At 36.6% G+C, this 26,864-nt stretch overlaps 1 protein-coding gene and 1 pseudogene across 1 annotated transcript; one reads left to right on the top strand and one right to left on the bottom strand.

Annotated features, from left to right (window-relative positions):
- Positions 1–7,222: 7,222 nt before the first annotated feature.
- Positions 7,223–9,167, top strand: LOC121754749 (annotated as a pseudogene).
- Positions 9,168–11,083: 1,916 nt separating this feature from the next.
- On the bottom strand, positions 11,084–24,016 carry LOC121755276 (exocyst complex component SEC3A-like). Its single transcript, XM_042150563.1, has 25 exons — positions 23,611–24,016; positions 22,035–22,105; positions 21,626–21,706; positions 21,441–21,508; positions 21,234–21,336; positions 20,648–20,796; positions 18,834–18,951; positions 18,529–18,633; positions 18,088–18,189; positions 17,807–17,944; positions 17,409–17,537; positions 17,243–17,323; positions 17,039–17,113; positions 16,335–16,508; positions 16,081–16,228; positions 15,942–16,006; positions 15,660–15,830; positions 14,987–15,066; positions 14,079–14,160; positions 13,199–13,296; positions 12,962–13,070; positions 12,595–12,663; positions 11,815–11,880; positions 11,637–11,729; positions 11,084–11,399 (listed from the first exon to the last, which is right to left on the bottom strand). The coding sequence occupies exons 1-25, from the start codon at positions 23,786–23,788 to the stop codon at positions 11,289–11,291; spliced, it is 2,664 nt and encodes an 887-aa protein (XP_042006497.1). The 5' UTR covers positions 23,789–24,016; the 3' UTR covers positions 11,084–11,288.
- Between the last annotated feature and the right edge of the window lie 2,848 nt (positions 24,017–26,864).

Below are 26,864 nucleotides of genomic sequence, written 5' to 3' on the forward strand. Positions count from 1 at the left end.
TAAAACATGTATGCTCTCGCAATTAGTTGTCTGCTTTGAAAATTCTCTTCCTCTGTAGATTACGAAGAGGTATTTGTGTCACCTTGAAAGCTCTATATGGGTGACTCTCTGCTCGCTTTGTGAACAATCGAGGGACAAACTTTAATCCAATTATGGAATTGATTGTCATCCATTTCCCACGATTTTTATGTATCCATTGAGGGAAAATTCCTCTTTGGGTTCGATTCCATATTAATCTTTGTCCATGAAACTCTATTATAAACCGTCGTTCCCGAACCTCAACGGAGGATCGACGATTCAATTTATGGTTTTGAATTCATAAGGTTCATGGTTCTGAGTTCCTTTTTGAAGCCAAACCCTATGATGAGTCCATTTTGCCATTCTACTTCACCATATGTGGGTTTTCCATTCCTACGAATATGATAGCTGATTTTTGAGGATTTTGGCATTCGGTTAGGGCTAGGAATTCGGTCATCGGTTAGTCGGTTAACCGATAACCGAACCGAAAAATTCGGTTAGTCGGTTAACCGATAACCGATAACCGAACCGAAAAATTCGGTTATCGGTTCGATTTCGGTTCCCGTTTGAAGCCATGATCGGTTATCGGTTAACCGATAACCGATCGATTATACCCGAAAGAACCGAGGGAACCGAAATTAAAATTCCCCAATTTCTATTATTTATTTTCCCTCAAAAATTCTTTTATTATTTCCCTATTCAAAACATTATTTTTAATTTATAATACGAAATATAAACATAATTATTTCTACAAACATACGATAAACAAAGAGCATTGTAGCGCAAGTGGTAGGCTGGCCATTTTTCTCACACATTGATTAGGGATCGAATCCCGGCAACAACTTGTTAATTTTTTTTCCCAATTCGGTTCCTATCGGTTAGAACCGAACCGAACCGAACCGAACCGTGTAAAATCGGTTCCTAACCGAACCGAACCGAACCGATTCCCAGCCCTTTGGTCATCCCATGATGATTGTAGAGTATATTTTTGTGTGTGTTATGCATACTACATCTGTAAGTTATTTATAGTCTCGTTTTGCCTAGCGGTACATATTTTAAGAAATTGTTTAACTTTTGTATTTGTGATCACTCTAGTCTGACTTGAATCATAATTGAAGAGATAATGAAATCAATATCTTGGAATTCCCTTCTTCAGTTGATTCAAACCTCAATTTTCATACTCTGTTATGTTCATTTATTTTTATTTATTTATGTTTAATTAGATATAAACAACCTTAAACTTATTTGGGCTAAATATTACTCCCTCTGTCCTTTTGTAGTAAAGATATTTTTTTTGCCATGAGATTTAAGAAAAATGTTTTAAATGGGTTAAATAAAATGAGAATAAAGTAGAAAGAAAAAATGTAGAGAGATGAAGAGATAGTAAAATAAGAGAGGGTAAAGTACTTTTTGCCAGAAAATGAAATGACTCAATTACATTGGAAAAAACCAAAAAAATACAACTCTGCTACAGAGAGACTGACGGAGGTAGTACATAACATTTATGTTGCAATACTTAGAAGTTAATCATTAGTCTTCTTGGATACAATACCTGTAAATACATTTAGCTATACGTGAATAGCACCGTTCACTTCTAGCCTTATTTAATGTTAATAAAAAGTGTATCAACTAATATGAAAATATTTTATGTATATTATTTTTTATATATAAATCTTTAGTAATAGTACTATAGTAGTATTAATAATTTTTCGTTTGCCCAAAGAGTGATGATAAGTGTTATACAGTATTCATAGCAGAAAAAAAACGATTTCGTCGTCTTGGCAGCCCGACATCATGTGAAGGGGTTCAATTAAGGTATGCAGTAGCCATTAAGGGGGAGACACATCTCCCAAGGCCTCATATTTGTGTCTGGGAGATGGAAGCAACTAATCCACTGACTGCCAGAAGCACATCTCCCAAGGCCTCATATTTGTGTCTGGGAGATGGAAGCAACTATACGGCAGTAGTGGGATTCGAACCTAGACTCATTGCAGCAAGATCTGCCCCTGCGTTGCCAACTGTGCTGCCCCTGCGGGCTATATATAAGTCTGCACTTTGTGACACCATTTCTCAAAATTATCAAATAACCTTAATTGCAGAAGAAACATTGCTCCTATAAAATAGAGAATCACCCATCACGCTTAATTTCACAATTCTATTCATGCAACTACCATCTACCTAGTCAGGCGGACCAAACTTTGTATGATAGACTTTCCAAAGTCAATTGTTCTATGTTGATAGGCATTCTTTATTAATTTTTGTTATTGTCGGTATTAAAGAGACGTGTACGATCTAAGAGCATCCACAATGGTCTAGGACCTCCCATAACCCTCACATAGTCTTTCCACTGCCACATCATCCAGCACTAAAATCCCCCTGCCACATCATCTGGACATGCAACTGGACATCAAATAGCCCTCACATAGCCTATCCACATCACTAATAACAATTATATAAATTTAATTTACAATTGTAGCAACATACGGAATTTAATTTACGAGATAAATACAGGAAAATTGAATAATACTATTAAAATTTCAAAAAGTACAATAATTTAAAAAAAATACATTTAAAAAAATTACATAAATTTAAATAAAAACTAATGCATTCCAATCCTCCGCGCCCACAACTCTTCAATTAAATCATTTTGGAGTCGAATATGAGCCTCCGTCTGATGCATGTCGGCATGTGCTTGGAGTAGGGCTTCTTCATCGTGAGGTACCCCCACCTCGTACGTTGGCGGCGGCGACGTCGTGGCTTGGGCCGGCTTCATCATCGTCATTGGCCCAATCAGTCAGTTATACACCTTCATCTTCGACAATCATGTTGTGCATGATAATACAAGCGTACATTATATCAGCAATGCAGTCGACATGCCACAAACGCGTTGGTCCCTTAACTGCAGCCCATCGCGCCTGAAGCACACCAAATGCGCGCTCCACATCCTTTCGCGCCGACTCCTGCCGCGTCGCAAAGTAGGCCTTCTTCGCATCTGATGTGCACCGGATCGTCTTCACAAAGACGGGCCACCTAGGGTATATCCCATTCGCCAAGTAGTAGCCCATATTATGCTGGTTGCCGTCGGCGACAAAACTGATGGCCGGACCGACGCCCTGGCACTGCTCGTTGAAAAGGGGCGACGAGTTGAGGACGTTTAGGTCGTTGTTCAAACCGGCTTTCCCAAAATACGCATGCCAAATCCACAGCCGGTAATCAGCAACGGCCTCGAGGATCATCGTGAGATTCTTTCCCTTGTAGCCGGTCGTGTAGAACCCCTTCCAGGCAGCGGGACAGTTCTTCCACTCCCAATGCATACAATCTATGCTGCCTAATATTTCCGGGAACCCATGCTGTTCCCCATGCATCCGCAGCAGATCCTGGCAATCTTCGGGGGTAGGCTTTCGGAGATACTGATCACCGAATACTTCAATCACGCCTTGACAGAAATACTTCATACATTCAATGGCAGTCGTCTCACCGATGTGGAGGTATTCGTCCCACATGTCTGCCGAAGTGCCGTAGGCCAACTGCCTGATTGCCGCAGTGCACTTTTGAATAGGGGTGTGGCCGGGTTTGCCAGCCGCATCGTGCCTGAAGCGGAAATACAGATATCGCTGCTCCACAACGTTAACAATACGCATAAACAAGTCCCGCCTCATCCTAAAACGATGCCTGAAATGGTTGGTGTTAAAACGCGGCTCCTCTGCGAAGTAATCTGTGAACAGGCCCTGATGTGCAGCTACATGATCACGATCAACCACTTGTCGACGACGGACAACTGGTCGTGGGCGAGGTACCGGCGACTGCATATAACTCTGCATCCGTAGATCAACCTCACGACTCGTATAGGCATCTAGCTCTTCGTTCAGCATACGCTCGTACTCATCAGCATCCCCATTACTACCACCACTACCACCGGCATTACTCATTTCTTAAATTGATCTTGTACAGAAAGAAAGATAGAGAGAGTACTCGTTAAAACAAGTGGTGCGAATGAAAATGACGTCCAAAGCGCGTATATATAGTGTTTTCGAAAAAAAAAATTTAAATTCTGACGCCGGTCTGACGCCGATCCGGGGCCTACAATGGCGCCGTGAGGATCGGCATTAGAACCGGCGTCACCACACGAATCGGCATGGGTACGCCGAAATTGACGCCGATTTCGCCGACGCCGGCCGCAATGGTTCGGCGTCAGAACCGGCGTCGGTGAAAAATCGGCGTCGCAGTTTTGACGTCTCCATTGCTGATGCTCTAATGGGCCAAACACTTTTTATAAGGAGGATTATGTCGACATAAGTTTGCCATATAAGGAAAGCCATTTTGAAAGAAAAAAGCAACTAAATATTTTCATATGGTAATATCTATATACTATAGATTTGAGGGGTACAATAAAAGGTGGGTCAACTATTCAATCCAATAATATTGATCATCTCACGGCAAAGAACTAAAGAAGTGGACTAGTATTTCTTTATGGATTTGTACTCGAAATCATATGTGGCAATTTCACAAAATTAAATTTCTTCATTAGTAGCGGACGAGAGAGAACTTGATTTACTCAATCAGTGTGTGGTATTCTTGAAATACTTAATATTGTAAAAATAACTTTGTTTTGGGTGAGTTGCAAAAATAAGATTCAAAATAGTTTTACGTTAATGCTGGAAAATATATTACCTCCATATAGTCCATATAGTAAGTGTTTTGATGCACAATTAATAAAATAAAAAATATATTAAAAAAATAATTAAAGTATTCTTAGTTATGAAAAGTCACAAATAAAAAAGAAAAAAGAAAAGTTTACCAAAATTAGAAAAGTGATTTAAGGGACGCATCAAAATGAAAATAATTATTATTTTTAAAAGAAAGTAGTATACGAATATCAAAACAAAGTTATTTTGTTACTTAAAATAAATATATTTTTCATGCATTACGAAGTAAAATCAGAATCATTTTGATGCCCAAATGAAATATATTTTCATACTACTGCAATTTACCAAATAAATTTAAATAGTAGTATATAATCTGATTTAGGCTTTCTATAAATTTCCTTCTCGATACTGCCCATATGTGCAACTTGCACCTAAACAATTTTTATAACACTATCAACATCCATAAACTAGAAAAATATCAGTACGATTAATTAAGAAATTATGTTTGCATACAAATGATAAGGTATTCAATAAAACAAAAAGGTTACAATATACAACCCCACAAACCACTACTACTACATACCATCACCACCACTACTCCGCCGTAGGTCCAAACTGCCGACAAAAACTCCGCTTCAAAAACTCGCCCTTTTCAACGACGTCAATTTAATCGAGTTCCCCAGCGGTGACGTGGAAACCTCGATATCAAACGAATCGTAGCGCCGGAATATCTACACCACCAGCAACCTCGCCGCCAGCACCACAAAGTCCTTCCCGGCGCACTGCTTGTTGTTCACCGTCGCGTGCTCATTCTCCGGCCCGTTCTGAAAATAACAAGAATACACAATGGAGAAAGCAAGATTAAACATTGCTGCAAATAGAATGGGGAAGCTCAAGCTACTTTTTCATTCAATTGATTCAAAATGCTCAAAGTGCCGTTACATATATGCGGCATAGGAAACATCTAGAACTTTACCATAATCCATCTAGTACAAGTTAAAAACAAGATTACAAAGTTAATCATAACAAACTCTACTAATCTACTTTCTTCTTTAACCCCTTTAGCACCACGTCTCTCCAAGTACATTCATGGTCCCACATCTTAGCTGTGAGCATGGGTATAGTCACGAGCTGAGCTCGTGAGGTGTTAGCTCGTGCGATGACAGCTTGCTGGGAGCTGTCACTTGTCTTTTATCGTGTACGACTTTCAAGTGAATTCCTCACATGCATATCTTCACTTTTCTCATGCAACAAGACATGGTTAATCAAGCCATCGGTTTGGTTGATCAAGCCATCTCCTTCAACACGCTTGATCAAGCCATCTCCTTCAACAAGCCATCCGTTTAAAATTTTTTTAACAGATTTAAAAACCATTCTTGTCATGTAAATTTAAGGCTATTATTTTTTAAAAATCATTAATATAGATTATAAATCAACTATTACAGTATTAATTAAAAAACTACATAACTAAATTATTATATTTAATTGTAAAATAATTTGATAATTTAAATAGCATTAAATGTTTTTTAATTAAATTTTTATTCAATCATTAGTTTAATTTTAGTTTTTTTCTGTCTTTTGTGCTATTCTTTCATAACTTTTCGTTGAATTTTATGAAAAATATATTTTACAATATCAAAAAAATATAAAAAATAAATATTTATCTTATTCAGATTTGAATAATTAAATAATATCTTGCATTATCTTTTAATTTTTTTGTTATTTTTTTAGTTTTTATTAAATAATATCTTGCATTATAATTTAATTTAATTATTATTTGTAATATGTTATACTCTGATTATTTTACAGTTCAATAATATTAGATAACAAATTTTAAATACTTCTAATGATTTTTTATTAAATTATTTAAAGTAAAATTTATTAAACTAATTTGTAAAGAAATCTGACATTTTTTATTTGCTAATAAAAGTATATTACTCCCTTCGTCTTTGAAATTTTGTCACATTTTTCCATTTCCGTCCGTCCCACAAAATTTGTCTCATTTCACTTTATATCATTTTTGGTAGTGGACCCCACATTCCACTAACTTATTCGCACTCACATTTTATTATAAAACTAATACTTTGAAAGTATGACCCACATTCTACCAACTTTTTGAACTCACTTTCCATTACATTTTTTAAAACCCGCGCCCGACCAAACTGTGACAATATTTGGGGGACGGAGGAAGTAATAATTTAAAATTTTTAATATATATCTTTAAATAAATGTAATAAAAGGAGAATAGATAAAAAAAATATTATTCAGTCACATTTTAAAAGATTGTATGACACGCGTGTTGTTAAATGCATGCATAATATATGCATGATCAACATTTATATATCCTTAAATAGGCTATAGGCATATTGAATAAACAAATTAATGTAGGGGTAATAAAGTACATACATAAAATAAAATTTTAATTAAAAATACAATCTAATACTATATAATTATCATTTTAACCGGCATTGCCTAAAAATCATTTTCCATAAAAAAAAATCAAAATTTTCTAAAATGGATGAAGATTCGTTTATTCATCCCCATTTAACAAATTGATCATGGGGCGCCCCCTCCTCTTCTACGGTGTGTGTCTGAGTCTTCATCCTACCAAATGATTCTCACACTCAGCCAAAATTTGAGCTCTACCCCGCACCTCTCAGCACAAACCTCATCAAAGTTAGCTCCAATTCATCATCGCTGTTGCGCTATTCATTCTCTTTCACTAAGCCCTAGGCGTAGCAGGTCGCTTTCCCTCTGTGCTTCTCAATCTGTACCTCAGAGCAAATTACGTTTACATTTCCCCCCTTTCCGCTTCCAATTTCAGGTGTGATTTCTACGACTTGCACAACGAGCTGGTACCCTACGCCGAGGCGTGGCGATGGCAGAAATCCATCGTTGAAGAGAAGAAAGCGTTGAATGAAAAGGATGAAGATATATCTGAATCATTGATTATTTTGCAGCACCAACCTGTTTACACGCTGGGCGCCGGCAGTTCAGATGAATTTTTGAAATTCGATCTCAACGATGCGCCTTTTGATTTGTATCGAACCGAACGCGGTGGTGAAGTTACTTATCACGGTCCTGGTCAGGTATATCTCTTCAACATTTTATTGATTTCTTCCTCATCGTGTTCATTGTAGCCTCTGAAACATTCTGATGAATTTGCAAAATTTGGATAACATGTTTTTAAAAACCCTTACTTTTTCATGTTATGAGCATAGAGGCATCGGATGTGTATATGTTGATTTGGGAATTGAGTGTAAGGATTATGATTTCCGGCTACGGTTGAAATGATTGGCAGTTACTATTTGATTTTAAATGTGCTTGGATGAAAAGAAAATGTTTACGATTTCTTTGAAGTTGGGGATGGAAATGAGAACATCGATTGGGCCTTCGAGTTGGAAGGTTTAACGGAGAAATGTGGTTGACTGGAAGGATGTTGTTGAGATGAATGTGGGATATGATAATGAGATGCATATGCTAATGAAAGTTTTAGTGTCTGATTACCTGCTGCTCTGTTGTGCTTTAGCTAGTCATGTACCCTATTATGAATCTACGGCATCACAAGATGGATCTTCATTGGTACCTGAGGGCACTCGAAGAGGTGGTTATATATGTGCCATCTCCTCTGCATTTGATATTGAAGCATCCCGCGTTGCAGGCTTAACTGGTGTTTGGGTTGGTATGCCTTGTAACCGATTTTAGTTTTCTCTCTTTGTTCGTCTTGAAACAGTTAGGTTTCAAAATTTCAGCCATTAATTTACGTAGAAATACACGATAATTGAAGTTGTACAGTGAAGGAGCCCTCAAGCCAAATGAACAAAGAGAAATGTAGGAAATAGTGGAGCATAGAGTGAATTACAAGAGTAAACATAATTCACTCTTCCAAAGTAGACAATATATGGAACAAAATATGAAAGATTTGTAAATATTTTGTTAATGGAAAGCATTTTATGGCTCTACCTCAACTGGGGATGGTAACAAGAAGTTGTTTGTTACACAATCTTGTTTGGATTATAATATGTACAGTACAGTACTTAAATCTGGGTGATTAGCCAGTTATTCTTCAGAACATGATAGCAGTGCAGATGTTCATTTAGCACCCATCTCGTCTTATGTATTTTTCTAGTTTTTGTAGATGTTGGTCATTACTGCAGAATCATTTTGGGTTTAGGGACATATTTACTAGAAGTTTTTGCAAACATCATAATCCAAATAAGAAACATATATGGTGTCATTTCGCCTGAAAAATTTATGTAGGTTCAGAAGTCCCTCACATACTCCATGAATTGTGGTTTGTAGGAGGTGTTCTCAATGTATAGCTGTTTTTCTTAATGGCTTACAAGTCTTGGTCCACTTTGAAACATACTAGCATTTTGGCCGTGAAACTCTTGTTCTGTTGACTGCATGCCATCAACACTTATTTGTTTTACACTTATGAGGCTTCCACTTGTTATTTATGTTTCAGAATTTTCTTGTTGCACTTTGACCAGTACTGATGAAATGCAGACATATTGAATGGGAACAGGTAATGAGAAATTAGCAGCCATCGGTATAAAAAAATCGAGATGGATAACATATCACGGTTTGGCACTTAATGTGACGACAGACCTAATGCCCTTTCAACGCATAGTCCCATGTGGGATTAATGATCGTCAAGTTGGAAGCATAAAAGGTATACTCCGGTCTCAAGGCAACAAAGACGATGATGATAGTGAATTGATCGATATTTCATGTAAATCACTTGTCACACACTTTTGTGAAGTATTCCAGGTAGATCTCTGCGAAAGCTACACAAAAATGGGGCTTGGAAAAATCTAAGCTCAGTTAATAACAGAAGTTAGCTTGCATGGTACTCAAGTAAATATAATCCAAGTCTCTGCTCTACGTTTCCCCTCTAATCAATCGATTGGTGGGGCCGGGAGTTACCTAGAGGCATTAGTGTATGTGTGTGTAGCTCTCTCTCTCTCTCTCTCTCTCTCTCTCTCTCTCTCAACCTGTAAACAAGAATACATCATTGAGATTGTTTAACAAGAATTAGTCTAGTAAAGGCATTTCCATAATTTTTAGGAAAATAACTTGTTTGACTGATATTAATTGAATGAGGAATGATCAGATTTTGTGGAAGATTCGTGGTGTTGCACTTAGATTTTTTGGTAGAGAAGATAAATAAATACATAAAATATGATAAAAACACACATTTTAGGTTATTTTTTATCTCATAACTTTTAAGATAGATGTTATTTACTCTACCAATACTGTCTACCAATAGTGTAATGGTAGAAGTTTGAAGAATACGTTGCAGTGTTTTGGTTTATGTCGGCATGCGAAAAACATGGAGTATATAAATGTGCTCCGCACCCCCTCCTAGACTTCTTACAAGACCATCAACACAAGTACAAAGGATTTGGTTTGAGTGGTAAAGCATGATTGATAATAGTAATTCAAATTAATCAAATATTTGGTATAGACTTTAGATGGATCAAATTCAAAATCTACATCGAAGTTGATTGATTACGTTTTGCCATTTGTCGCATTTCAAAAAATATACTCCCTCTGTCTCTAAAAATTTGTCACATTTCATTTTCTGTACTCGTTTTGGAAAAATAATAGTAATAAATACTCCTTTCGTTCCATAGTAATAGAGTCATTTTGTCATTTTGGTACGTTCTATAGTAATAGAGTCATTTACATTTTTAGTAAAAGTCAACACATTTTTCCCGGTCTACTTTACTCTCTCTTACTTTTTTCTCCTTTCATCTCTCTACCTTTTTCATTTTCCACTTTATTCTCTCTTTACTTAACTCACCTATCACAGTTTTTCTTAATCTCCATGCCGAAAAAAACGTCTCCATTACTATGGAACAGAGGGAGTAGTTAAAGTGGAGAGGGGATAAAGTAAGAGAGAGAATAATGTAAAGAAGTCTCATCTACGTTATTCTTTTTTTTACTTTACCACATCTCCACTTTAGTTATTTATTATTATTTTTATAAAACGAATATAAAAAATGAAACGTGACAAATTTTCAAGGACGGGGGAGTACTTGCAAAAAAATATTGTTGGTTAGGTTTGTCACTAATTTTATAGTACTATTTTTATGATTATAAAAAGAATTCTACTTTTTTTACATTTTATGTCGGAATGGTTGTATGCAACAAAATTTGAAAAGATTTACAAAGAATTAGGGGTCAGATTTACACAAGTAATTTAAAAAAGGCACTATGTAATTTGCAATAATCCAACATCCATGGACGTATAAATAACTTACTACCCAATAATATATGTTCCTTTTGCAAATAACTGGAACATATAAGATGCCTTTATTTATTTTAAAAAATAAACTGCAAAATTTTAAATAGCGAGCTCCAAATTACTACGCATTTAAATAACTGCTGAAACAAATGAAGACGAAGCAGAATAACTGGAAAAAAAATAGATTTACACTAATCATAAAAATCATGGATTAAGCGTGTAATACAAAGGATAGCCCACTAGCTACTATACTAACGACTTTCATTTAATAAATCAAATTGTGAGCCTCCACCAAAATACAGTGGAAGAAATGAGGAAAGTTAATATGACCAACAACTTTTTTACACTCATGAAATTTACCGGCTGCTCATCTACATAGATGCCAGTAGATCTCTCATTTCTGAAACAGGAGGGATGGACTCTGTCGGATAAATTTTAACGACGAGTTGGGCAAAGCTGTCGTACTTGTCAAGAAACTCTTTCTGCCATTATTTTCAGATAAATCAGTAAGGTAGTTGAGAATATAACTTCCTTCAAGTTATTAGGAATGATGCACATTTAGATAGCAAAATGACCATACTCTCTGTTGTTCATTCAATTCAGAAATGTCCACATTTTGAAATTAAATGAGTTGCAAAGCCATGGAATACACAATTGACACTGTAATTGCAAGGACAGTTTCAAGTTAAAAGGAGATGACTGTATAACTAAAAAAATACCTTGCACTTGTCCCATAGTGAAGGCAACAGCTCCTCTGATGTCGTCAAATTCTTCTGTAATCTTTTATACATTGCCGCGATGGACTTGTCAACCTACATGTCATAAGTTATAGCAATTTGTAACAGAGCATATTGTTGTAGTCAGATGCCAAATCTCAAAGCCAGTAATCAGTCATACCCCAGATAGACTTGATTTCACAACTTTGCGCAAATCCATTTTTGACAATCCTAGCTGGAATGGTATCTGAAATTTTGCATTATCTCATGTTTAGTCTCAAGAATTTAGTAAGAAAAGCTCTGGAGAGTAGAGACTTAAAATGCTTAAGTTGACATGGCATCAATTAGGAATGACGCTTGTATGCATCTTACACGACTCATACACAGGAAAATGTATAGGAATGATCACTAGTAAAGGCAACATGGGGTTCATTTCACCGTTTAATGGACTGCATTCCTATCAGAAATTGGATTATTACAATTACCTATGAACCTGATAACTTTTTGCACCTTGCCATACTAGATTTTTCTTCTTCTTTTTTTTGAGGAAGGGGGTAAATTCTATGCATCATTAGGTTACAAGTACAAACGTGATGAATTATCCCTTTGCTATAAAAAATGTGTAAATATATGATCTCAAACCCTAAAATGCATAGATCAACCCTAAAAATCAGTCTCCGGTAAAATCTGGCAAGGTCTACAAAAATGCAAAAGTTGGGATAAGGATTAGACAGAAAAATGGAAAACACAGTTTAAGTGGCATTATAATGACAGTCCCTACAAGAAGTTACAAGAAATATTGGAATCTGGAGAGAGAAAAATGGCGTGAAATTTATGCTATGACTAGGAGAAGACTTTAAAACGTGGGGCTGGAGAATATAAAGAAGATGAACAAGAAAGAAAGAAAAATAACTGAACTCTAGAATCAGTATGATTTATAAGGCATGTGCTTCACATTTACCTCCTCTGGTGTAATTGTATACATTAGGTCCTCTATTCTGCGAGAAAACTGGAAAAGTCGTTCAAATTGCTGCATTGGGAACATCAAACAAATTTCTCAATATGTAAATTCCCTAAAATCAAACCAATGCAAAAATTATGACTAAATTAAGAGCTTGATGATGTAAATGGAATTGAGAAGTGACTCAAGGGGATGAGGAGAAAATAGCTTGTAGAGATACTAAGCAAGAAAAGAGAAGGGGCGGAGGATAAGATGGAAAACAAGAGGGAATTGCAAGGCATCTTACGGGATGCTAATGTATGATTTGTAAGATTAACTGATTAAGGAACAGAGATATGACCTCTTCACATGAAAGAGAACAACTTACATATAAGATGATCGAGTTTATAAAGCGTGTGCATGCTTGTTCATAAGCTTCACTTGCTTGGTGATAAAACTTTGCTAAAGTGGGCACAACATTGGCCAGGTCATACAGACTGCACAGTGTGATTAGCTTGTGAATATCAGAGTTCTTGATGGTATCCACCAAAAACAAATATCAGGCATAAAGCAATAACAAATAACATAATGTGATTCAGGGAATGACTAACTCTGATAGCAATACCTGTTTTGAAATGCTGCATAATTTTCTAAAAGCAAAATATCTGCATACTTAGGGTCTGATTGAGCAATTTTGTCCAATGTAGCAAACATTACAGTTACCTGCAAAAATGTGATTTATACATCTCAGGAAATTTCAATTTGTGCATTAAACTGAAGAAATATAATTGTAGTCAAGGAATACATAGCATTAATGACTAAATGAATTTACCTCTAAAATATTACTACTAATAATAATTATTAGTATTATTAGTATAAAAATAATAACTGAGCTACTTCTTGAATTCTGAAACATAATTAGAAGTTTAGAAGAATAATATAATTACATATATCTCCCTTTCTTAACAGATTCTAGAAGAATTTGGCTCCAAGATAATTGACAGTTTCTACACCATAAATCAAATAGAACTGGCACAGCAGGAAAGATAGAGAGAAGTTAGATGGTTTGTCACACTCTTCATTGATTCCCTTCTCAAATCACAGACAAAATATTAAACTCCATCCGTCCTCACAAATGAGTGCACATTTATTTCTTTGCCATTTTTGGATACAATTTTCCATCTTTCATTCATACTTTCTCCACTTATTTATGACTCCACTCACAACACACTCTACCTAAAAAAAGTAGCGCCCTTTTCTACTCACTACACATTCTACCTAATGTTTATTAAAACCCATGCCACAACCTAGTGTGCACTATTTTGTGGGATGAATGTGTGTATCGTATACATGATACATCTTTAGTTAGATCAAGGATGAACATACTGAAAGTCGCAACTGAACATTACTATGAAAACCCATAATATATCAGAATCTAGAAGAGACGGGAACAATAAAATCAAATCATATAATTTAGAGAAAAAGAGTTTACGAGGAGCACTTACAAACTTTGTGTACGCCCGATCAACCAAATCCCTCGATTGTCCTTGTATGTATTGCTCCATACGTGTTGCAAGAGTAGCAAATCTATGCCAAAACTAACAGTAAAGTCATGGCTGATAGAGAAAGAATTTTTGAATGCCTAAGAAAGCCAAATTAATACACATGGGGTGAACAGAAAAAGTTCTCGAAAGGATATTTTAAGATCACAAAGATACTTAATTCCACGAAATGAAAATAATAGAGTCAGCTAAGAAATCCAAGTTACAATTTTCTGAACAAATTATACATCCAACTTTCAGGCTCAGTTGCTTTCATTTGTGAACATCAGTATTCGGTGCATAATCTTTCTGACGCAGTACTTTTAACCATCCCCATAGCCTATGGAAACTATGAGTCAATGTCGAATGTTCATCCATTATTGTCAAACGTTAAACTGGACCACAACATTGTTATCCATAATATAAGCATGTAGGTGTGTAAATAATAGCTCATCTGAGTATGACAAAGACGTGGTGCTGACCTGAAACCAGGTCTTAAATAGCATCTAGTTAGATGCAGCTCATTACCGCTAGAACTAGTCTAATGTTGTGTGTTTAAGCTATCACTATGGCTTGAATTAGCTAAATAGTCCATAGATCCATTACTATGCATGTAAGAAGCAATCAGAAGAAATATTATGTGGACAGGAATGAGTACATTATTACAATTAAAATGTCTAACAGCAAGGAATTGTAAACGTTTAGAGCTTTCGTCCCCAGGAAATATTATGGTCTTGGTCAAACAATCATACACATGACACAGGATGTAAAATGGGAACAACAGCTAACACAATCTAAAATACCATTATCAAAGATAAGAAATGGATTTTGTATGCTTTCTAAAACTTCAAAGACCTTGAGGTTGAGTATACCTTGGTATATATGGCAAGAGTCCCATTTGTCGAACATTTCGTTCATTTCTCTCAATCTGGTGGCAAGCTTCGTCCACAAACTGGAATACAGTACGTGTTTAAGTGGATGAAAATAACTGGTATAGTTGACTTTATAATGGTATTATATGACTAAGTTGAGGCCAGATGTTATAGTCAGACTTGATATTTTCTGGCAACTCCCCTCACCCCCTAGATAGGATTTAGTTGGAACTTATAAGTAGGATATTACTCCCTCTGTCCAGCATTGTGTCCTAGGTGTCCTGCTTTGACTCAGGCACGGGTTTATGAAATGTGAATGAATGTAGGTGAAAAAGTTTATGGAATGTGGGTCCCATTTGTATATACTACGGAGCATTAGTTTTATAATGAAATGTGGGTGTAATGAGTTAATAGAATGTAGGACCACTTACTAAATATAGTAAAAAGAAAATGGGACATGTAATGGTGGACAGGCTGAAATGGAAAAATGGGACACATATTGCCGGAGGGATGGAGTACTATTTTAGGTTGACAGGCTACTTCAATCTCATGAAGTGATTAATAGAAATTAGAAGATCCTTTAACACATTTTGAAAACCAAACAGAAGCGTACACACCACACATTTTGTCTATTTCAGGAATGTGCTTTTCCTACTTGAACATAAGAACTTACACGACTGAATTGTGTAGAAATCCTGTTTTCAAGGTCATCCAGTAAAATACGCACAAATCCAGCTGCGTCAGCTTTTTGACCAGAAATATATCGTTCTGTTGTACCATGCATAGATATACAACGAAGAGGGTCGATCTTGTATGCCCAGTCCACAACAGCATAGAAATCTTCCTAAAATTTAATACAGCAAGAAAGAATAGAAGACGAAGAGTGTCAATAAGAAATGGGAACTCAAGCTATATATCAGAGAACTAAAACTTGCAGATTATAAATTTAAAATACCTGTATTCCATCAAGTAAATCGTGAAGTGATTCATTTAAAGCCTGCAGATCTGCAGATTTTTTACCTGCAAAATTGTAAGGGGGTGATGAGATCTTGTCCCAATGGAAAGAAGAAAGTATGACGTAAGATGGAGATTACCATCATTCTCATTATCATCAATGTCCATGATGCCCAAATCATCATCATTTTCATCATCAGTGTGTACGTTTTTGTTGCCATTGACAAGGCTACCAGGTGGAACAAGAGCTGGCACTTCAAAGCACATGAAGTGTGCGAAGAAAGAACTCTGGAGTTCAACAGCAAGAGTATATGCAAGAATCAAGCATCTTTCCAAGAAAACGAAAGCAGAAAAATCAACAAGAGACTGAAGTTTGAAGGAAGCTCATTATAACCTCATCAACTAGAAGAGGAATAAAAATGGTCAGCATTTTTGCATATGCCTCCGAAACAGTAGACGTGTCAGCACTACTAGCATTTTGGTTAGATCCTGCAGAACCATCAAGCCATACCGTTGGATTCCTTGATGCCTTAGTACTAGCACGAAGTTCATTTGCAAACTCACGGGCCTGGGGTGGAAATCATAACAATGTATGAAATCCTAGAAGTATAAGGTAAGATTTTATGCATATAAGCAAATAAACAGAAACACTGATCAAAATGTTTGTGTAAAGATCATATTAAAACAAAATGGAAAGATCAATTTTTCGTATCATGTAATAATTTGCACAACATTTATAGTTCCCACATTGTTAATGGCAGATAAAAGATCTGCTTGAGCCCTATGAGATATATACAACAGGAAATTCCCTTTCTATTTGGACATCTTTAACAAGAAAGGATCATAGGAGAATCATAATTTGGAACAAAGGTAGTATTTATAAAAAAACATATTCTGGGAAGCAGATAAATATCCAGATGGACTGCAAGCAATTCATACATAACACAGTCATAGCTCCAATATCGACAGCGTGACGGTGAGGCCAAAATCAAAATTACTTACAAAACCTTTCTAGACAGCGTGCAGCTGTAGATGCATACACGATGATACATCAGAAAAGAAATGAAGAGTTGTTTAAGAAATATCGTGAGTCCTGACCTCTCGACGTAGAAGCAAATTAAGAGAGCTGCAATAAGCTTTCCTCAATGGGCCCAGAAAATTCTTATCTAGAGTCTGCAAATGGAAAGTGGCAGAAGTGGAGCAAGAGAAGCCCCAAATTAAGGCATGGTATGAAGAAATGATATAGCTCATGACTGTATGCAATAACAGCAAACATAATATGTAGTGGTTGTTTTACTGTACCTTCAAGTGTTGCAAGAGGCGTGCATATGTCCTGCACTTGTATCTCAAATCAGCATGATCAGGCCTCTTAAGTTGTCCACGCTGTTAAAGACCAAGAAGACGGCAACATTACAATCATTATAGCAGACCAACAATTATTAATCAACAGTATCTTTGCACGGAATACCTGAGAGAAGTAACTCTTATCACTTATCATAAAATCCACCAAACTAGTAAAATAGTTCCTCAGGAATTCAGATGCTCTTTTGACAAAATTGTTTCTCAACTTGTCAAGTTCTGCCCGCTTCTCCCGAACCTGTTCACCACCATATCAAGTAAGAGAAATTATCCCAAATTTGTCATACCACACAAAGCTTCATCAGGTATTCAGGTGAATATCCTTTTGCAGTAAACTAGTAGTATTTATTTTATTATTGTACTGAGAAGAGAATCTTCATTTATATCAGAACAATTCAAACTCCTCTAGAGTGCAATATATAATGTTATATTGGAGGATGAGTAACTACAGTGTACAATTAACCTTGGCCAGAAAAGTTAAAGATTCAAGGCATAAAGCTTACATACAGATCTCATGTTTGCATAGGTATGATCCAAATGGGGACCTTCAAGGTTTCTCAAAGCATTTGCTAGCCACTCACAAGCTTCAATGTTCTGAAGCATGCGAGCCTCATCGAATGAACCCCCTGTAAGACATGCTGCATACTGCAATTGAAAGGAACAAATATAAAATTAATAAAACTCTCCTATGTACAGACTTAAGTAGGGGGAAGCTAGACTACAGATAATACACCTAATTCTATAGCAAAAGGCACATTCACAAACTGAAAAAAGCTATGAGGAAGGACCTCAGATGGGATACGCAGTTTTTCAAGAAGCTTATCAAGTTCTTCAATCAAAGATTTATTATTTACTGACTGCATTTCCAGCTTGTTGTTTCGCGTTTCAATCTGCAGGCCGCGGAACATAAAATATGTTAGCAAACTACCGATAATGCACTTCTTTTTTAAAAGAATTAGAAAAATAACTCATATGTATCAGGTACTATATGGATCAAAGTACATGGATTAAATTAGTTTGGATGTATGGTATGTGCTCGAACCAAGCATAAGTGGTGAAATCCAACAATGAGAATATACATAGTCAACTTATATTTTGTTCTAATCACATCACTCTCGTTCAAAAGTGGGAGCAAACATCAGTGGGAAAAATAAGGTGTTTGTGGTATATAAAAGTAGGTCGCTAGGCAAACTTTTCCATATCAGATTACAGTTAGTAGAGATCTTTACCGATTCTATGTCCTCCCTCATGTGGCGAAGTTTCAAATTGAAAATCCCTAGCCATTCATCCATGTCCTCCACACAGCTAGTAGCTGACTCAAGCCCCTGTAATACCTGCAGGAAAAAAATATGAATTTATACATATTGCTACTTGCCAGCATAAAAAAGCATAACTGAATCTAATTAGACACGAGAACAAAAAGGGGCACCACTATCCATCCAACCTTTCAGTGTTCCAAAAGTCTAAGTGCATGGAAATTCCACAAAAAGAACAGATATCTCACATAATCATTAGGGTCACATAACTAACCTACCTCATTTATTAAAGGTTCATTTTCTAAAATTGAATGCACATTTGCTGCTTCTAATGCTTGAAGCTCTCGCTTCAACCGCTCAGAAAATGCTTCAGCTTCACCGATCCCCATAACATATCTGTAGATCAATGATTACCAATACCCATAGCACTCGGTCAAATAACACAAAAATTAGAGCGAAAGCATACAAATGAGTCTGAGGCAAACTGTGAAGAAAGGGCATATGGACTAAGGAGATAGCTAGAATAACAGAAATAGTAAGACAGTATACTGACTCAGCCCACATAATTTCTCTACAAGAACGCAGAAATAAGCAATGTTAAAGATTATAATGATAACCCATAGTCCTCGCATATAATGAACAACATTCTTATGGCCCTGGACTAATGAACATGAATAAAAGAACTAACTACTCCTTCAAATTCATGGCAATCGTCAATCAAAGGACCCATAGTAAAACATGTCAACAATGGCAAGTCGCAGGAAAATAAAGATAAAGCTCTTAATTTAAGGGTATGCAGTTAGATTAAAATTTACAAAACTAATTAACATGAAAATCTATTTTTAATTTTCCATGGTTTATTCAGTCCTCTGAGCTTTATTTAATAGAAATACAAAATGAAGGATCAAATGAAAATAGCTTAATATAAAGCACAAGGAAACAAAAATCATTAAAAGATAGTGAAGAGAGGATTAGCATTTTTTTACGTAAATTTCACAGAGCGGGAAAGTATGAAAATGAGGACAATAAATCAATAAAAGTACAGGTGGTTAAAAATAATAACTGTGAATTTAACTTAAAACTCCAGGCCAATTTAAAGGGGATTCTTTCTTTGTTGTGGAGGGAGTATGTTTTATTGGTAACATGTAAAACATTTTAGCAGTGTCATTTGGGGAATCAAGGAATTGTGAAATATCGAGCATTTAAACAAACAGGGTACAGGTTTCAACTATTGAGAATTAGTGTTAAGCATTAGTTTACTAAATGAATGGCACAGCCTTCATAAATTATACTGAAGGATTTTCATGCTCAAAGCTCAATCTGCAAAAAATTTCCTCTCTTATTTTGCATACACTCATATGTAAACTGAAATGTTCATTGTTTCTTCTTAGTAATACATTTAGACTTCAAATAAGAATCAATATTAGCCATAGAATCATCGTTCAGAATCTAGAAATCAATAAGAATACTCAAGGTTATACATCTAAAGGAACTAGATGAAGACTTATCAATGGCATACTACCTTATCCCAAATGTATTGTAACTAAGCCAACCCAACTTCCCGCAAATTAACTCACACTAGCTGTCCCTGAATCGATTACGTTTAAAGACTCTTCTCCTAAGAAATTGCAATTTTATGCATGAACAAGTATACGTCACAAACCATATCTGGTAAAAACTGGATTTCTTCCTAATCAAGATTGAGATACAGGCCCGGTCCTGAGTTTTTATTGGCCCGGGGCGGAACTAAAAGAGGGGCCCCATAATAATACTATAAACTAATAGTAACAATAGGCTTTAGCGCTGCCTGCCTTTGCGGCTCTCTGCTGTGGGCTCTTGTTTCTTGCTTGGACCTGGCCCAGTAGCATGTATATACTCATGTATGTATTTGGATTTTGGAGGCCCCAACGTTTTGGGGGCCCGGGGCGGGGGCACTGCTCGACCCCCCCCAGGGCCGGGCCTGTTGAGATACCATGATGCTTTCTTGGTTCCACTTGTAAACATTGCATTACAATAGTAGTTATAACTAGTTTGACTATATTCTAAGAGCTCAGCGCAAGGAAGTAAGCTTAGAATCAAATAAAGTACATACGTTCCTAAAAGAGCCTCCATATCCTCTTCCTCCACTTGAGATACAAGTTCCCTTTCAACAGTCACTTTTGTGTCAGTTTCTGCAACTGCAGCCACAATAGGCCCATCTTGAACAACACTTTGTTGCTTAGAAATGGCTGGTGTATTTTCCTGTAGAAGATACAAAATAAACTCTGATTATAAAAACGAGTATAACTATTACAATCATGGTCCTGTACACTATACAGAATTACAGATCATATCAATTGCACAGAAAACTGATAAATTGATGTATACTCTCTTATAATCTGAACAGTTATCCATTAAGAGCATCAACCAAGTATCATAAAGAGGTTTGTCCAGGCATGCATAGATATCATGAAATTCATAAAGATACTTGGGAAGGAAATAGAACAATAAGCAATTCCCTAAACGAATCATTATCAGTACATTGAATGGTCTGTGAAAGGAAGATAAGTATTTTAAAAAATTAAAATAATACAGTGCCATGAGTCAAAGGATTGAAAAAATAATGTTAAATATATTTGTTTGACTATGATTGAAAAAGTGATGGCAACATTAATAACCAAATTTATATCATGCTGCACCTTAGCCCAAAGAGCCATCTCCACAACGTCTATACCAACAACTTTAGGAAGACGTCCCAGCACATCCTTGCAGATATTTAAGATGCAAAGCAGTAGACGGTTCCTACGACACATCGACGCCAACATAGAAGAGGGGGAGGGGGATTCATCAGCAGAGGAAGAAGGTGAGAGGAAAATCATAACCAATAACTTCCTGAAGGGGCATACCTGTCATCAACATTGCGCATTGTCCACTGAGATGGGGCAACACTCTGATTTCTGAGGTTATCGAATCCCTTGATAAACAAGATCAGCATTAATCACTTTCACAACATTTGTTTAGCAAGGATCATTTACTTATAGAGATAAATATTTGTAGTGAGGATGTATATAGAGGCTAAGGATCTATATACCAGCATAAAAGTACATCCACTCGGATCATTTGTAACGACGTCAACTTTTAATAGATGCTTCAGCTTGTATAGTTTTGCAGGCTATACATCAAAGGAAAAAGAATGTAAGCCAAAACATACTTCAAACCCTCAAAACAAAGTGATATGCCTGATAATCAGAAAGGTGTCAGATAAAATTAAATACGCAAATTTAAAATTCAGTTTTCTATCCCAGTGTTAAATCTACACTTTGCTCACAAGTAATTCAGTGCTCATGGATTATAAGCTTGAGTTGTTAAAATTGTTGCTCAATATTCACGAAACCATGTAACGATTCTATACTGTGGTGAGGAAGAAGAAACCAACACAATATATGAACAAATATAGTTTATATCATAAAAACTTTAAAAGAAGATACTATGATACTTACTTCAAGAACACCTCCAGTGGAATATTTTAACACACGAAGAAACACTGATGCTCCTTGGCCTTTTGCCTTTGCTGCAAGCAACATATGGATCAATTAGACAAACATCAATAACATAACATGATCAACATATTTTATTAGAGCAGCTAATACTGTTCCACCAGTTACTATTAAAATATTCACACTATGCACCCAATCAACATAAAGAAAAGGTCAGTCATCTGTTATGTAGCTCATCAAGATCAGATGAAAGCCTTGAAGATAATCGATAAACCACATTAAAGACCTACATAACTGTATTCAAGCAATGTTTTTTAGATGAGGAAGGGGATGGAAAGAAATTTATTTCGAACAGTGCTAACAATACCAACATGCCCAAAATTGAAGCAAACACATGTTTCCCAGCATTCGACGGACCATTTCTAATTCAAGTCCCTTCAGTCATGTCAAGCTAATGTATTAGCATGAATATGTGTCTTTCCAGTTCCACATATATTCAGAACATGAGTACGGTAATCCCGCCGTACAGGCTATCTTCATTTAAATAGCAAAAAACACATGCACATAGTTAAAAGAATTCAAACAAATTTCCCCAAACCTAGGTATACCCAAGAATCTAAATATAGCAAAGTTGACATTGATGTATCCATACACAATTTCTGATGCTAACTGTTGGCAATTGAAACTAAAAATATAACATATAACTGTCCCACATCGGTGTCAAGAGAAAACTGAAACTAGTATATAAGTCTCATGGGCCCCTCCTCCTATCACCAATTGGTTTTAGGATGGAACCCACAGATTTCTATCATGGTATCAGAGCGGGTCGCCGACTGTGGGTCATATTTAACTGACCCAGCAGTATATCTGGGCTGAAACCGAAAAAAAAATGACTGACCCAGCAGTATAACTGGGCTGAAAATTTGGGCCAAGTGGTCCCAAACGATCGAAAAAAATTGGACCGGTTGTCCAATCGATTAGAAAAAAAGTCCAACCCCTCCAAGGTTCACCTTGAAGGGTTTGAGGGAGGGTGTTGGCAATTGAAACTAAAAATATAACATATAACTGTCCCACATGTCAAGAGAAAACTGAAACTAGTATATAAGTCTCATGGGCCCCTCCTCCTATCACCAATTGGTTTTAGGATGGAACCCACAGATTTCTATCACTAACTTAAACTGACTTGACAATAGACCTCTAAAATTAGTAAAACACAACTTATGCCAAATATGGAAAACTAATATGATAAGATCGTAACTCGAGACACGCTCAAACTCAAGGTTTAGAAGAGTAAAAATGCTCTGAGTAGCAACTATTTCCCCTAAGAGCCTCGCTACCAATGTTCACAGCCAAAACTAACCCAAGCCTTAGTTTACTAAACCACAAGCACATCGAACACGCAATTACTCTCCATCGAAGTTCCAGTAATCCTTGCTAGTTGTCGACCAATTATCAAGTCAATTAGGATAACTAATTCAAGCAGGCGACATAAAACGAGTACTACGCTAATCATCTCCTCGCAAAAACGAGTAAAATTAAGCGAAATAATAGTAAGTGGAAACGAATCGAATAGCAATACTCGAAATGGCGAGAACTCGGGGCTTGGCCATGTGATTGCGTCCTAATTTTCCGGATTTGGCCCAGATCCCTCGGCTCTTGGCCACTCTGATCGACATGAGGATCTCCTGATCGGTGCCCTCGATCGCCGCCGCGCAGGCTCTCCGGAGCTCCTCGTCGTCGGCGCTCGACTTCGCCATTGTTGCTCAGCTCCGAAGAAAGAGAAAATGAGTTGGAAGCTGGGGTTTACAGTTAAGAGGCGAAGGAGGAAAGCTAATGACGAGGAAACCAGCAGAAATTCAAGTCAGATGAATGTCAAATAAATTGCGCTACTGTAAGAAAGCATCATCACTCAATCGAGTCTCCATATTTACATTTTCTTTATGTATGTTTCTATCATAATGTTTCTAGTTCTAAGTTTCCATTTGAGAGTAAATCATACGATTATTACCAAGTTCAAACTTAATTCATTTATTGCTTCAACAATTTTTTTTTATTTGTCAAATAATTAAAAGTTTAGGTCCAGATAAACTTTCTAGAAGTCCATTCAGATATATTCGATCAGTAAAAGTGGAGAGATCTAAATAACAAATTATACTATTCTCCTCATCTCCCCGGCTAATATAAATAGTCCAAACGCGGAAGAGTCTTAGGACATGTTTGATACTCTCATGAGGAAAATGTCGGTCAAACTATGTTAAGAAACAAAATAAGATTTTGATCAAGAAAACAAAAGAAAATGAATTTATACTTTTAAGTTTGATACACCTCAAAATTGCAGGACGAAAAACTTCCCAATGCTTGACACGTGTTTATTGATATTATATTAAAAGCTAATTAACATTTCTACCCCTAAAATCAATGGTGATTTTCTATTTTTGCCCCCACCAAGACCTAACAACCAGACTTTGCAATTTTTTGCATCCGCCACCATTCCTTTTTTCACCTCTCACAGAGAAGCAATTATCATCAAAGGTGCAAGGAAACAAAGCTTCTATTGAGGGCTTGTGATTTCTTTTGCCATGGGCTTCCTTTATGATATCTATCAATTTTTTTATAAGAAATGTCCCAATTCAATGGCTGATAAATCAGTGAACTTTTAACGATATCAACACCCCAATACATCATATGCTGCTTCGACGGGAGGCTGTCTTCTAGAAGGAATCAGAAATACATTCGAGGACCTTATCCAACGACCAGCAACATCTCCCACCTCGATTTCAAACTATCTGGTGAAGAAACTTTGAAAAATGATTTGCAAATGAGTAAATTGATGGAGGGGCAATAGTGGTAGATTTTTATTTTCTAGACACAGCTTTCAAAGTAAGAAACTAATCGGGTGAGAAAGCCCCGATAAATTAACTGATGTACACAAGAATAGTTTCATGCGCTTGGGCGGGCCACGCGCCTCTTCAAGGGCCTATGCGAAAATCTTCAATTGTCATCAAACACTGGAGTTTGACCAGAAAATGGGTGTTTTCAGGGCTATTCTATGCTATCAAACAGACCCTTAACAAAAAAAAAAGGTAAAAGTGTGTTTCAAAGTCTGGTAAGCAATCAGACGAGAGATATAGAATTTTTTCATACTATAACGACTTATTTTTGTGGATTATAATTTTTTTCCTAGGAAAAATCAAACGCATTGATAGTTAGTAATCTATTTAAATTCAAGCACAACTGAAAACCAAAAACATCTAAAGTCTTTAGCTATCTGCAACGTTGTCTCTTATCCGTCCCTTAACCGTCTCTTAAATTACTATTCATGTGTCTCACTGTACTTTTTTACTACATCTCTTAACTAAGGGACGGAACCTGCAATCCTCCATCTCTTATCCGTCCCTTAACCGTCTCTTAAATTACTATTCATTAAATTTCATTTTTTTTTATTTCCAACAAATTCAATTAATAAAAAACACACTTCATTAAATAAAATAAAAATACAACTTAAAATCCTAAAAAATACATAATTAAATTCGTGGCAAAATAAATAAAAAAAGATATAATTTAAAATATTAGAAATTAAAATGCAAATCATTGACCATAAAAATTCCACGGACAGAAGAAATCTTAGTCAAATCAAATTTATAATAGATAGTCAAATCAAATTTATAATAGATGCGTAGGAGAAAAAGCAAACGTCATCGATCGTTGTTTGATGAAGTCCACGTCAGGTCATTCAACTCTGTATATTTTGATGCTCTAAATTCATTTTCATTTTTTATTTTTATTTTCAACAAATTCAATTAATAAAAACACATTTCATTAAATAAAATAAAATTACAACATTACATTCTTAAAACAATAAAACAAAACATAATTAAAAATCCTAAAAAATGAAAAATACATTATTTAATTTCTACCGGCGATGATGTGCGTCTACCGGTTGTCAAAGTTTGCCCAAATATGCTCAATTAGATCATCTTGGAGTTGGGTGTGGGCGGTAGAGTCATGTGTCCTTACCCGAATAGACAACTGTTCTTGTATAAACGTATGCACTCCACTTCGAGGCGGACTACTTGCGGTTGAGCTTCCGGGGGGCTTAAGGGTCAAACAAATTTCCCGCCTCGGGTCCTTCGTCTTGGACAATCATGTTGTGCAAGATTATGCACGTATACATGATGTCGACCATGCTCTCCATGAACCACGTAAGAGTCGGGGCTTTGATAATGTTGAAGCGCGCTTGGAGAACCTCGAACGCCCGCTCCACATCCTTCTGAGCAGCCTCCTGCTTCTGCCCAAAAAGAGCATGCTTTGCGTTCACAGGCCTAGTGCACGTCTTCACGAAGGTTGGCCACTTCGGGTAGATGTTGTCGGCAAGATAGTACCTCATTTTATAGCGTCGTTTGTTAGCGGTGAAGTTGATGACCGACGCTTTACCATCCAAAACTTCGGCGAAGAGGTCGGATTGGTGGAGCACGTTTATGTCGTTGTTCGAGCCGGGGACCCCGAAGTACGCATGCCAGATCCATAGCCGGTAGTCGGCAACGGTCTCGAGTATAACGGTGGGTTCGGTGCCTTTGTGGCCGCTTGTGTGCGACTCCCTCCACGCCACCGGGGTAATTCTTCCATTGCCAGTGCATGCAATCGACGCTGCCAAGCATCCCGGGGAATCCGTGCACTTCTTCGTGAAGGCGGAGCAGAAACTGACAATTTGTCGTGCTTGGCTTCCGGAGAAATTCGTCGGTGAAGGCTGCCCGAACGCCTTTACAGAATTGGATCAAGCACATTCTCCAAGTGCTTTCTCCAATGTGGAAGTATTCGTCGAACACATCTGTC

The sequence above is a fragment of the Salvia splendens genome, chromosome 11 (genome assembly GCF_004379255.2).
Source record: "Salvia splendens isolate huo1 chromosome 11, SspV2, whole genome shotgun sequence".
Taxonomy (NCBI): Eukaryota; Viridiplantae; Streptophyta; class Magnoliopsida; order Lamiales; family Lamiaceae; genus Salvia; species Salvia splendens.